The following is a 14,610-nucleotide window of genomic DNA, read 5'->3' on the forward strand; positions in this document are numbered from 1 at the left end:
TCTATTTGGCCAGACCCTACCCAATCCGGTCTGATTGGCCAACCCCAAGCTCCAGTATAAATCCAGTTCAAGTTTTATAGCTAGAGATTGATCCGGGTAAATCGGAGTAGTAATTTGAGCCATAAGTATGTGCTTACCTAAAATGTGCAGTAGACCTGCCTCTTTTATCCATGCATATGATCATCTAATATCTTGAGAAACATGCTTGACATATACAATTTTTTGACAAGCTTAGCTAATAGTAGTGGTGGAGTCAGAAAAATTTTTTGGAGGGGGTGCCGTTCATAGACTTTCATATCTGATGGGGCACTCATATACATAACAAACCAAATATTTAATAATATTAATTAAATAAAGAAATCTTTGAGGGCCAGAGCCGGCAACTGCCCACAGCTACCCATATGTGGCCCAGCCTTTGGCTAACAGTAATTGTAAAGCTGAATATACACATGCACACACAATGCAAGGGTTTCTCTAGCCAGATGTTTTTCCCTCTTATACTTGTTTGGATGGATGGATGGATGGCCAGATGCTATATGTATATATATATATATCAGCGTGTTAAGGTTAGGGTTTAGGGCACTCAACACAATTCCTTTAGTTAATTGAGTGCCGTCATCCTACACAAGGCTTTTTCTTCTCACAGCTGAAATTGAAGTTGTTGATTTTTCTAAGAATTTTAGAGACAATTTCCAGCAGGTGGATTGATGGCTATAGCTGACGTTCCAGCAGGTGGATTGATGGCTATAGCAGACAATTTCCAGCAGGTGGATTGATGGCTATAGCAGACAATTTCCAGAATCGAATTTCACAATGGCAAAGAATTTTTTAGCTCTTCTTCATCTATCATACTTTGAAAGCCCAACCTTCTATTGACTTTCTTTTTCATGAATCAGCAGCTGGATTGATGGCTATAGCTCACGTTCCACTGAGGAGAGTGTTCATTATGTCAGCATGTCCTTCGCAACTAACATTTTCATTTTTGGGTTTTAATAGTCAAGTGCAATGAAATTATATGTAGGTCCATCCAGTCTACTTTGTATGTGTGTTTGTATGTGTGTGTGTCTATATATATATATACATATATATATAAAGAGAGAGAGAGAGAGAGAGAGGGAGTAATGACAACATTCATTTTGGACATTAAATCTGGGCCATCTGATTTAGAATCTAGATGGCCCATATTTCTGCCGCCCTTTCTCTCTCTCTCATCTTCTCAGTGGAACCCGCGGCTCCTCCCCTGCTGTTGCCCGCTGCCCACCCAGTGGTGGCCAAGCAGCTCAGCCCTATCGACGACAGAAGGGGGGAGCCGCCGGGGATCTCCCTTGGCTCTAGCCATCATGGGTAGAGCAAATGGGAGCCGCCGGCAGCTTCTCTTTGCAACAGTAGAGTGGGAGAAAGAGGATATTTGATGTCTCTAAATGCACATTAAATCTAGAGTCAGGATTTAGAGATTATATGTATGTACACAAACACATACACACCCACACACGCACACACATTTATAGTTACATTTGTACTGATAGTAAAAGGGGTAGTGACCGTGGGAGCACCAATCTAAAAATTAGTGGTGTTAGTGACACTAATTTCGAAAGACATAATGATTTAGATAGTGGTGTTAGTGACACTAATTTCGAAAGACATAATGATTTAGATAGTGGTGTTAGTGACACTAATTTCGAAAGACATAATGATTTAGATAGAAATAAAAGATACAAACATTTATGGGTTCAATGTGAAAACAGTTATGGAATAAATTAAAAGAAAATTTTTTAGTTCAAAAATGAATATTTGTGAACAATGTGATATATACATATTTATTTATTTATGTATTTGTTATAAATAAATAAAAAAAGGAACTACCGTGTTTGTGGTCTTATGATTGTGTGATTTGCACAAAATTTTTGAAACTGTCATATCGCAATCAGTTTCTGTTTGTTTGGCGATTTCTTTGCATTTAGTTCACAGTGTCTCAACTACAGTGTTGGATTTCAACCTTCGTGTATTCACTTCTTGTCCAAAAGGTAGAGGGACTCAAATCAACACTGCTCATGAGAGGAAACACTTTCTGTGTGTAACCCATCCCATGTGAACTTCCCCCTTAAACAATTGCAAATGAGAGATCTACAACCAAACTTGCGCTTGAATGCCTTCTTGTTGATGTACTTGTCTTGAAATGTTTTAGTGCAAACCACGTAAATTCATGTAGTTAAAGCAAATAGCCTCAAATCCGATGATGAATTCAGCTTTAAGGCGAAAGATCACTTAAACAAAATGTCGGAGGATTACAAGATGGGCAGGACATAAAATCTACGGAGTCGATTGATGTCAAGGGCTAGTACAAGTATTTCTCTTTATTGAAACTTAATAAAATTGGTTAGGCTTTGCTTTAATTTTGTTTGCTTGAAGTTGGTTTGATTTCCTTACATTTAGCATGTTGAGTTCTAGGGATACAAGTGACACAGAGCTGACTCTAATGCAATTATGCAAGCATCATCAACTTGATATGCTTCATGGTGATTGCAGGTTGTAATCACCTTACTCCCCTATTCTTTTTCTATCTTTAGCATGAAAACTTGGCACAAAAATACTGGTTTAATAATGTATGGATTTTACTTTTTAGTGTTCAGTGTATTTTGGCATTTTTAAGCCCTAGAGAAAATTTTGGAAAAACAAATCTAAAATCAGTGGGCATTTACGTTTATTTCAAAGAATTGAACATAGATGAGCATTTGATTGAATCATTCATACGACAATCTATGGTAAATTCTATCAAAACCAATTCATAAAGAAAAGTTGTGAAAAAAAAAGAGAAAGATAATGAGTATAGTTTTCATCGATAAAGCCTATTAGATAGGTGCAAAAAAATAAGCCTAATGGATATTCTACACCTGGTTCCCCAAGGTAAACTAGTATGGATGGCATAGATTGAAAGCTTGCTACAAGAGCCTAATGTAAAGTTTAAGAGGCAACAACATTGAACATGAAAATGGCTACATAAAACTACAAAAAATTAGGGCATGGTGGTTGGAGCAATTTAAGCCGAGAGATCGCTACATAGATTAAGAGGTGTAATGGTGGGGGCTAGAGTTCAACTAAGAAAGAAAGCTGATAAAAAAAAGGTAGGTGCTAAAAGGAAAAAGTTGCTGCTAAAGTAAAAGATATGAAGATAATGAAAAAAAAAGGACATGATTATGTTATCATTTCAACAAATGATACGTAAATTCACTATAAGTTTTATAAAAGTATTGGAAAAGGTGACTATAGCTTTTGAACTATGGCCGATGACTTGAAAGCATTAGGTTGACTCTATTTTACTCTGGGGCAGATAGGGCCTTGCCTACGTCAATCCTCTCTGCCTGCCCACTCATGCAAAGCGAATGGAGAATGCCTTCACGGGCTTGGCAGCTAATGCCACCCTCTATTTGTTGAGAAAAATAACACAAATTGTAGGGGTGGAGTTAGAAAATTGTATGAGGGACACCGAATTAAAGTTTCAAATTTTGACATCGGTTGAAATATCACTTTCCAAAATTTATATAAGATAAGTGAAATTTTAAAAAATTTACATGTAAATTTTTTAAAAAGTTCTTTTTTTTTCTTTTAGGGCTGACAAATTGGATGTTGGTGCTACACGATTTAAGACAATAACTCATTACAACATGTAAACAGGCATTTCTAACCCATTCACAAGCAAAACAAGATACTTTTTTCACCGGATCTCAAAAAATAAAACTATTGCCATCCAAGAGTCTCATAATATATTTCAATGCACAAGAACAAAGCAAACAATGAAATAATCAGCTCAAGCAAGATCAAAGAGAACCAATTTTAATGCAAAAAACCCTTTCAAATTAGGAGGTAAAAACCACAAGGTTGAGAACAACTCTCAACAACAAAACAACTACGTAATATTGAAATGACTACAAGAACAACTCTCAACAACAAAACAACTTCATAATATTGAAATGACTACAAGAAGAAAATATATAATGTGTACACTCCGATAGGCCAGCAATCACCAAAATAGAAAGATAATAAAACAAATGAAGAGAAGAAAGTGGAAGAATATTACCTAATTGAGAGGGATGTGTTGGGTAGTGGCCTTGAGCCCGATCCCTTTCCCTCTATAACTGCAAAGGAGATTCTGCAGTTATGGAATTAAAACAGGAAATAAATCAAATATTAAAGTTTCCGTTTTAATTCTTACCATAAATCTTCATGCCATAACCGTAGCTGGGATTTGGGGAAATCCTGAGAGGCGGTCTATAAAGCCCAGCCCCTATTCATCTAACAAAAATGTTGAGAAATCAACTGTGCCTCTTAGAAGCAAACCCCCAAAACCAATTTCTCTCTTGTTTCTTTCTTCCTCTCTTGCTCACAAGTCTTGCATTTGACACGCTGCTGCTGGTGGACCTACTTCACAGACGCCGTTCCGCTGCTCAAGATTCAACATTGGTATCAGAGCCATACTTGTCGAATTCCAGTAAGTGAAATTCGATCTTGATCTTTGTGGTGTCTGTGAAGATCATATTAACTGTGTGAGCATGCTAGTCGCCTGTGTATCATGCTGTTTTAAGCACTAGCTTCTGAAAATAAATGCATGCTAGGCTATATTGATTTGAAGCATGAGAGCAAGACAGCTCTTGGACTTCAAAATCTAGTAAGTACCTTCGGGCTTTGTTGGTACCTGTGAAGCATACAAAGACTCTTCATACGCAGGCATGAATATCATCTGTATATCATTCTTTTGATCATGGCTAATAAGTAGGAAGCATACTAGATGATAATATTGATCAAATTAGACATTCATGAAGCATGCTCAAGTTAGAAAGTTTACATAGAGTTATGTTACGCTCTGCTCTATGGCTGTTTTCTTGTACCCCTGTGTCCCAAGGGGACAGATTCAGAAACCATCTCTGGCCTAAGCATGTACAACGTTAAGTTTTTTTTATTTTAAACAGTCTTTCAAAACTGTTTTGACTCTCAACAAGGGTCTGGCCAGAACTCGCACAGGAGCAATTTTTTTTTGAGGAAAGCCCTGAGAACGAAAATAAGAAAAAGATGGGATTACCTCCGTGTTGTCCTCTGCGTTTTTTTTAAAAAGCCTGTGACAAATATCCTTTAAACCGACTCTCTAGTTCCCTCTGTCGCCGCGACAGAGCAAGATCAAAGGGGCAAACTGTTGCCCACGCCGGGAGGGAGAGATCGTCCTCTTCCCGTGAGCACCAACGCGAGGGTTCCTCTCCACCAACGCGAGGGCCAAACAATATTTTATGAAATTTTTATATACGACACATTAAAATTTTCACAGATACCATTGTCAGGGGTTCAAACATATATGCATTTAATGCTAACATCCAACCCATGCTTGCATTCATATACAAATCCAACTCCATTAATTTGCATACATCCATTACAATCACATTTATTTAGTTATACTTGTATGTGGACACAGATAACCTTGTGAACAATAGAAGAATATCTACTCCACACTGAAGTCGCAAACAAAGAGAATTCAACTTCTAGAATCCAAATCGTAAGGAGAACATGGTGTGAGAGGAATGTAGGTATTATACTTCTCTCCATGATGCTGAATGCCGCTGCTAATTACAGATAGCCTCCCTCCATATAGATTCAAGCTCGTATAAACTTAACCACTCTCAAAAATATGATTATCAAATTTGGATGAGTACAACATTAGGATGGATCAAATGTGCATGCACGGTTAATGCACTTGACCACCTTTCCCTTTTGAATGTCATTTGGCTTGCTCATAATGGTGGATCCATATCTAAAACCAACAAAACATTGTAATTCTTTTACTCTTTCTTTCGGTTTCCTTTTTTCATGCTCCAAGCCGTTCTCAAAACATCATACAAAGGATTTTACAATCTTCTTTTGGACAACCCTCACTGTCCCTCGGTGGAGAAGCATTGTGATGGACAATATCCTGGTTGCCATGCATCTCACCCTTTTTTTCAGTTAATCTCAAACTTTTCTTTTCAAGGCCAATTTTTCTTTTCCTCGCACCACTTAAGGGGTGCATAAGTGCTTTAATTGAAGAAGTCTACCAAACTTAAAGAACTTATATGTCATATTTACCTCTCAAAAATTGCAACAAGAGAACTTCATCCTTGAGAAAATTGAATTAAAATTCTTTTGGTACTGAAAGTGTTGTGAGAGGACCCAGTCTCCATGCCAGATGATGCATTCCACAAACTCCCCCTTCGAAAGAGATTGATAATCTCCAATGTTCATTTTTTGGAGTAGACTATTACTAATATTAATACGATTCCTGTACTTTTGGCTAAACTCCACCGATTTGCATTTAACAGATAAAATGGTTGCACGAGCAAAAGCGATAACAACGATGCAACCTGTTTCAAGAAGAGATTTGACAAATCACCTAGCTTTTATATATCAGTAAAGTCAATACGTTATTGCCATCACCCACGGTCTTCCTCTATTAGAGAAGTTAGCTTCAAGAGGAGAAGAAAATAAAAAAAAATACAAGTTGGAATTTGTGGTAAACGCGTTCCGAATTACATCCTTTAAGTTCAACTTGAAGTTCCTACGTTTAACTCTTAGCAATCAAGCCATGCGCTTTTCTAAAAGGTTTTGCTCTCCCGGCAATTCAGGCATAAAAGGGTCACCTCAGGCTGGGTGCTTCACTACCACCCACCGAAAAAGTGAACGGCCAATAACGATCCTTTACATGCACTGAAAATAAAGGAAAAGACCGAACCCTTATTACGTGGGTCACTAAAAACCGTGACAAATGATGGAGGTGATACAGACAGATGAAGGCCGGGATTTTCATTTTACACAGCTGCTGCAGGCCACAAACTGGAAAGTGGAAAAGGAAAAAAGTAAATCCATCGGATCGGTGCCCCATCTAGCACACAACCTACCTACTTTAAACACACTCCCATAGTGCCAAAAGATACGTGGATATCTCGTCAGAGTGGTGCGAGATCACCATACTTTGCTTTCAACCAACTATTTCCCCTCCCCCTCTCTGCATCTCTCTTTTTCTCTACTTCTTCTTCAACCTTTTCCTTTCCTTTTGCACAGAATTTGACATTCAGGAGCTCGGATGCGACTTCTGCCGACTGCCGCACGTACAGCTTGAACGACTTTCGGCAAGTGCCTAAAAGAAAAAAAAAAAAAAACGAAAGGGAGTTAGATGATGAAGCAGTCGACTAAAGTGTCGATCAAATGTGAAGAGTTCTCTGCCATTAAATTTCTAGCAGCGCCCGAGACCAGGAGCCTTGGCCTGACATGCACGGCTGGTGTGATGTCAGGGAAAGCATCCGGTGATTCTCAATCGGACGATCCAAACGGAGGTGCAGAAACAGCAGGCTGAGCGCCCGCTCACAATCATTCTGGTTAGTCCACTGTTTGTCACGTACCTGGACCTTCTTCTGCAGGTCTTTGATGTAGTCCACTGCCAACTCCAACATGTCCGCGGTGTTCGTTTGCTGTCCAATAGACCAACACTTCCATCAGCAACATCCCACTTAAAAGGACCTTACAGGCTATTTGGCTCTATAGTTGGGCGATATGGATGGTATAATGATCTAACACCCCCGGTTAGTGAAAAGGGAGAGAGGCGACTACAGGAACCCAAAAACAAAAATATCTGTCTAGGATCGATTATGGTATCATAGTGGAGCTGATATGAGTGGAAGCCAGAAATTTAAGGGCACCAATATATCTAAATAATTAAATAGTTGAGAATGCTAATATGTAAATAAAGGAAATTTGTGAGACAGACCTGATTTAGTCCCAACTAAGGGCCTGTTTGGTAGGAGGGAAAGGGAGGGAAAGGAAAGGGAAGGGAAATGAATAAAATGGAATGGAATGGAAAGGAAAGAGTTGATTAAAAAACTTGTTTGGATACAAAAGAAAGGAAAGGAAAGGAAAAGTTAATACTTTACAATAATACCCCTAACAGTCAAAATGTTTAAAAAATTAAGTACTTGAAGGAAGGGGCATTGTGGGCAGTCAACACTTTTGCTCCTCTCTTCCTTTCCTTTCCTTTCCCATCCATCTGATTTGGGAGAGATTGCATTTACACTACACAATCCTTTCATTTCCCTCCCTTCCCTTTTCTTCCCCCTCCCAACCAAACACACTTTAGCCCTTTCCCTCCCTTTCCCTCTTTTTTAGTTAGCTAACCAAACAAAGGAGGGATTGCTCAATCCCTCCCTTTCCTTTCCTTTCCCTCCAATCAAACAGGCCCTAAGTTATATGACAGATTAACGATCAAGCCCACTAGCGGAGACAAAGGGGGCCGCTGGGGCCACAGCCTTTCGGACTTTTAGAAAATAAAAAATTTAATTTCACCTATGTAAAAATTTTGAAAATTTTAAAAATTTTTGAAACTATAAATTTCCTAACCCTACCCACGGGCCTGGTCATTGACAGCATTAGATTATATTCGCATAATCTTACCTTATCCATGTTGGGCACGAGCTCTTGAAGCTTTCTCATCCGTTCACTTATTCGCGATCTTCTTACCTGCACAGAGACAATTAGATAACAAAGTAGACTTAGTCATGCGCCTTGTTGTCCGTACCCGGAAAGCGATTTTGTAGACCCGGTATGAAGAAATAAAGCGGGAGAAGCCATGAGTCATTGGTAGTACAGTGTGCAAGTCCAGTGGGCCTAAACTAAATGACCCCATCTCAGAGTAAGAATGCTGCGGTTCAATGGCGGAGCTATAGAAAATTTGGTATAAAGGGGAAACTCGGCCACCCGTGTGTATAAAAAACAATTTTTTTTTTTTTGAGGGACTGGTGTGTATAATTGCCTACACCTGCCCATGTGTGGCCCGGCACCGCTGCCGTTGGGCGTCTCCTGATGGAGCTGCTACACAGGTGAAACCAATGAGTTTGGTCTAGATTGTGGACGACTGTAAAATTTGACCTATCATTTTTTGAATCAAGTGTGAACTCAAAGCATCATAAATTTTCAATCTATCCTCGCTGTTTGGGGTCCTGAGTCATCCTTTCTGCAACCTCTTTTGTTGTTACTTTTGTAAGAACCCAAAGGCTTGGACTTTTCTCGGCCGTTTCTGTTGTAGGATAAAAACGTGAGAAGAAAATAGCAATAACATACTCGCTCGGCTATGCTTCGAGGGTGCGTGGCGCAGCCGCGCTTGGCCCGGACTTTGCAGGGGACGGAGTCATGTATCTGCAGAAGCTTCTCCACGGCCGCCATCTCCGAGGACGTCTTGGGCAGGCTGAACTGATGAGCCAAGCCATGCCCGCGGTGCACGAATGGGTCTCCGTTCTGCAAAAACAAGAAACTTCACATATTCCTTCATAGAAACAATCACCCCTGATCATTGCAGTGGAAATATCAGCAATTGCAAGCACATTTTAATTTACCCCTAAGTCACAATGTTTAGCGTACTGTCACAAAAAATGTGTTTTTTTAAATACATTTTATTGAGAAAAGACATATATAATACGATAAAACACAATCAGCTATAAAATATCCGTTCCACAATCAAATATGGTTTCACAATTATCTATAGAATATTTCGTTTTATTCTCATCTTTTTTTAAAAAAATGTCAGAAAATAAAAAAACACATATAAAACGCGTATTATACCTATTTTTTTACATTTTTCATATTATTTATAAACTTTTATTTTTTTTATAATTTTTAAGATTTATTAAATATTTTAAATTTTTTAAAAATTTACTAAGATTTTTTTATTTTATTTTCAATATATGTAACTTTACCATATTATATCCATTTTTTTTCATATACTTATACAATTTTTTTATGAAAATGGACTTTAGCGTCATTTTTCGATCGAGGAACTTTTGGTGATCAAGGCTACCGGTGGTCCACGCTAAAACTGGCTTTTGTTTACATCGCCAGCTGAGCCACCTTGAATGAAAGGGCATCTAGGCACACCTGTCTAGGTCTTGGACCTGCTTGGCCCAGCGCAATAAAGGCTCGGGTTCCGCAGGGCCACAGCTCAGACTAATAAAAAAATATATGAAAAATAATGTCATATAATACAACATAAAAATATAATTAGTTGTAATAAAATATTTATCTTTAAATAAAATATCAATTCAAATAAATTATCTGACCGTCGCCAACCCAACTTGGCACTATGCCCAAATGTACGGATCATGCCAGGGCTCGAGTCTGGCTGGGTGTCAGGAACTGGTGCCCATCCTCACACCAGGAGTATGGTATGACCCAACTCACCCTGGTGTCTTTGAAGAGAGCCTCAGTTTCCATCCTGCATATTAGAAATCGACTAAGCCGCAGACATCGAATCAAATTTAGAAGTCCCTCGTCATTTAAATTCGCCTTTCTTTATTAAGAGGCGGGTGGACCTTCTCACCAGAAAATGACGAAACCATGACGGCTCCGTGTCATCAAGGCCCCTTCCATGGTTCGACCCCACGCCTTAAAAGGAACAAGACAAGAACGAAAAGCGACGGGGAAGGCCGCCACCTTCTCGTCCCTTTCAGCACTAAATTTATCCTCCCGGAAAGACGACAAAAGGAAAAGTCTGGCAATAAAAAAAGAAGAAAGAAATGAATGGGGGTGTCAAGTGGGGGTTGATGTGGAAGAAGCCCCGGTGACGGGAATGGTTAAGAACACTGGAACTCGGCGAGTACTGCTCAACAAACTTCCTCTCCAAACTTGGAATCCAGTATAAGTGGTCCACGTACTTACGAGATGCACGTGAGCCGCAATACGACCCCAGGGCTGGGATGGTGGTGCATTTATGGCTTCTGAATTCCAGAAAAAGAAAAGGCTTGACAAGGGCGCAGTGGCCAACACCTTTGTTGGCCTTTGCGGTTCCAAAAAGCAAAAGAAACAACGAAGAAAGAAGAACGCCTGCCCTGAAACCATGAGAACCGAAGGTCCGTCCGTCGACGTGGCCATAATGCGACAAAGAAAATTGCAGTTGAAAGGGAACTGTTAAGCAAGGGGAAAGACTCAATAATGCTGCCGATTCCCGCTTCCAAACCCTTATTCGGACGCTATTCAGTGTTCAGTTCTCGCAAGTCTACCCAGGTTGAGCATCAACCAAGAGAAAATAGTTAGTCGTTTGGGCAGAACAGTTCCCTGGTGGTGGCCTTACAGACCCGTTGTGTAGACCCGTTGTGTTGTGGTGGCCTTACAGACCGGTTCCGGTACCCAAACCGAACCCGCCAAGAGTCAGACCACTGAGCCCCCATTAAAACATAAAAATGGGCACATGAGGCCCGCAATACGTGGTGGAACTCCACCATGTTCCTGTGCCTTGGATCATGGTCCGTACTTGGTTCAAGTACCCTAAATGGTCACGTGGCATGTCTTATACGACAAACTTTATTCGGAAATCATATAATGAGCTGCATTAAATTTCATCATTTAATTTACTTTTCAGTTAAAAGAGCAAAAGACAAACTAATGAGACACCCCTTACCGAGTAACTTTAGTCTTTCACAAACGAGCATAGTATAACTGGTGGGGCAGTTGCATCACATGTTTAATTTTTAAACGTGCTCTAAACTATAAACGGAACACTATAGTTGGTTGGTAGGTCCTAACCACATGTACATAAATTTTGAGACAGAGTACTCTAGTTGAGTGATGTACCACACCTCTATTAAAGTCGTACGTAACCCAATAAGAGTTTCCAGGTGGTGAGGTGCCTCTATGTGAAAATTACTTGTAAACGCTTTTCCCTCGCTATACCAATGAGAAAAGCGGTACAGTTGAAGAAGAAAATTTCAATCACGCAAAATAGAAGTGCGTAACGAGAAATTGGTACTAACCTGAGGGCGGGAGATGTTAAAACCCGGGGGCATCACCTTGCAGTCCAGATCCCTCCTCTGCACAGCTGAGACGTTTTCCGACACGATTTGCGAGTCGTCCCACGAGACGCCGGGAAAGCCAGGAGTGTAGCCGCACCGACCGGAGCTTCTCCCGTTCGCCAAGCCACCCTCCTCCAAGTTTTCAGGTATCTGGGGCAGGCGGCACGTCGACGACGCCTGGCTTGGAAAGCTCAGTTGCGTTCTCAACCGGCTCCCGGCTGCCGGCTCGCAGTTAATGTTTCTCATCAACGAGAATCCTGCCGGTGAGACCACGAAAACGGAAAATTGTGAATCCTATAACCCCATTGCTTTTCGCTTTATTTCTATTCTTTCACGTCCCTGAACAACAATTATTAAGCATCTTTGTAACATGAAACCGTTGGTTTTGATTGGTGGTCGGTTATTAACATATTCTATCGTTATTGGCACCATGACTCGTTAATTAGGTGATGCGTCACTTTTGTTGCATCTATAGATGCTAATGGAGTACCATCCGCAGTACAACTGGTAATATCTTTTTCGAAGCTCATGGGAAAGTGGGTATTAAAAAACGAATCATTCTAGACAAAGAAGGAACAAGGACGACGCCATAATTGACAAGACTAACGCTCTGCAACAATCTTCAGGGTGGTTTAGTTCAACGGCTTTCGGTCATCAGCCACTGGCCAGAGTCATCGATCTCGAGGGGGGATCAAGTGGGAAGACTAAGCCTATTCCTAGCTTCGACTTCACTGACCACTGCGCTAAAGAACTTGCTCGGAAAAACCCAAAAGAATGAACGCAAAGTCAAGGAAAGGGATAAAAGGGAGGACGGGAAGGAAGAGCTTGCCGTTATCGACCGTCAGGTGGGAGAACAATCCGGCCGGCGAGCTGCTGTGCCTGACGAGCCCTCCGATAGCGTGGGTTGTCCCGGCGGCAGCGTCCATGCCGACCCCTCCCTCGCCCGCCGTCATTGTCCCGTACATCATCGATGAGGATGTTGCCGCGAATTGGCCACCTCTCTGCGGGTTCTGGGTCGGTTCTTCCTTCTCCTCTCCCGTCGTCCGGAAGTGACCCCTGGTCTCCGACGTGAGACATGAAGAGTTGCCGGAGAGGAATCTGGCCAAAGCTTTCTCTGTTGTTGCAGCTTCGTCTCCGTCGGCTTCATCGGCGAGGTGACCGGCCAGGAGCATGCCAGGAGCGGAACGGTAGCGCATGAGGCTGGCCGCTGCGCCTGGTTCGGCGAAATCCATCGACGAAGACCGTGAATTCTCGACGGCCTGTTTGCTCGGAAAGTAATAGCACGCCTCTTCTTCCTCGCTTAGCTGGAAATCAGGAGGCTATAAGAAACTAAATGGGCTCCCTTTTGGCTCTTTTCCCTCTTTTTCTTCCCTTTTTCCCCTCCTGAAAAAGAAATCTTCTTTTCACACTAAAGGAACATCTGAAACCCTAAAAGAATCACGGAATTTCCACCTTTCTCTAACTGCATCTTCCAACCGAAGTCCAAATCACTTTCCGGCCTCTTCTTTTCCTTGTTTTCTTTTCCTTCTTTAATGAGATTGTTCGACCGGCTCCACTGTGACGGGCGGGGAAGACTGCCTCGAGCAAGATAAACACCGAAAGAAAGGAGAAGAGAAGGCCGTGTTTTCTCCTTTTCTTCCTTTTCCTAACTTTCTTCCTTTCTCTTTTGCCTTGGTCGATGGAGATGAGCAGTTGCAGATTTCAAAACCTTAAACCTTAATCGATGATGACGGAAGAATTATCAAATCTCACTTTCTCTCTTTCTTTCTGATCTCTACTTGTTTCCAGGAACGCGCTCCAGCAATCAAAGAAAGTCCCAAAAGCAGAAAAAGGAGGAACTTCTACCGGAAACTGTCCCTAATTCAATCATCACTCGTTTCCCTTTGTATTATCTCTCTTTCCCGTTCTTCTTTCCCGCTTCCTATACGAACCTATTACAGTATAGACCTTTACCAAAAGTCTTCAGAAAATCGGGATTTGAGAGGCTTCGGCCTTTCAGTAAAAAGAGAAATGTTTGACCAGCAAGCAATCAGCGAGTAAAGAAAGCACCAGAAATTCAACACCACCTAGAAGCGAGAGGGAAGAGGATCGGATGTAGGAACCGAAACAACACGAAGGGCCTTTCCCGGGGATCGAACAATCACCGGCCGATTCCTTCCCGATATCCGGCCAAGCCCCAATAACGCAATCGGAGGAGGAACAACTGGCGCAGGAATATGCTCAGAGCACGGAAACCCGAAGAGGAAGACCCTGCAGTTTACGGCTTCCTGTTTACTCCTCCCAAATCCAGAAAGAAGCAACAAAGAAGGCGTAGGAGAGATGGCTTTAGATCTTCACTTCGCTTCTTCCTGCTACAGTACCCATGATTTCCTCCCATACATTTTTATCACATAAATAAAACAGACAGTCAGACAGGAAGAAAGAGAAGGAGAGAGAGAGAATACCGAAGAGGAGGAGGGAAGAGACGCCAAATTCTACGTGAAGCTTTGCCATTATTTATAAAAGTTATTGGCTGTCAAAGTGGGAGAGAGGGCCAGAGGCCAATGAGAACTCGCGCAGGCCGAGTTTCTTTATTTTTTCACATGGGTTTCCTTCTTTTTCCGTGTCGAGTTCCGAATCCCACTAACGTGGTAATTAATTAATTCTTTAGGATGCTTTTATGTGTGTTTTCTTTAGGATACTGTCACGTGTTTCGAACTGGAGACAAGAAAAGGGGGGTGAAGCTGGATGTGAACGGTTCGAATCCATCTCCAATCCGATGGTC

The 14,610-nt window shown here is 41.3% G+C and overlaps 1 protein-coding gene across 1 annotated transcript; it reads right to left on the reverse strand.

Moving 5' to 3' along the window:
- Positions 1-6,730: 6,730 nt before the first annotated feature.
- Positions 6,731-14,377, reverse strand: LOC116266572 (transcription factor bHLH130-like). Its single transcript, XM_031647830.2, has 6 exons — positions 12,676-14,377; positions 11,808-12,103; positions 9,127-9,300; positions 8,461-8,526; positions 7,416-7,484; positions 6,731-7,153 (listed from the first exon to the last, which is right to left on the reverse strand). Exons 1-6 carry the CDS (start codon positions 13,076-13,078, stop codon positions 7,088-7,090), a joined length of 1,074 nt encoding a protein of 357 aa, XP_031503690.1. The 5' UTR covers positions 13,079-14,377; the 3' UTR covers positions 6,731-7,087.
- Positions 14,378-14,610: the final 233 nt, after the last annotated feature.

This window comes from Nymphaea colorata, chromosome 1, assembly GCF_008831285.2.
Source record: "Nymphaea colorata isolate Beijing-Zhang1983 chromosome 1, ASM883128v2, whole genome shotgun sequence".
Taxonomy (NCBI): Eukaryota; Viridiplantae; Streptophyta; class Magnoliopsida; order Nymphaeales; family Nymphaeaceae; genus Nymphaea; species Nymphaea colorata.

What these genes read in the sequence shown, in the direction of transcription:
- LOC116266572 (XM_031647830.2), bottom strand. Translation starts at nt 13,078, where the DNA reads ATGGATTTCGCCGAACCAGGCGCAGCGGCCAGCCTCATGCGCTACCGT. An exon ending in CCACCTGACGGTCGATAACG is followed by an intron (nt 12,104 to 12,675) that starts GCAAGCTCTTCC and finishes TCTCACCGGCAG; the next exon opens with GATTCTCGTTGATGAGAAAC. An exon ending in TCGTGCCCAACATGGATAAG is followed by an intron (nt 7,485 to 8,460) that starts GTAAGATTATGC and finishes TCTATTGGACAG; the next exon opens with CAAACGAACACCGCGGACAT.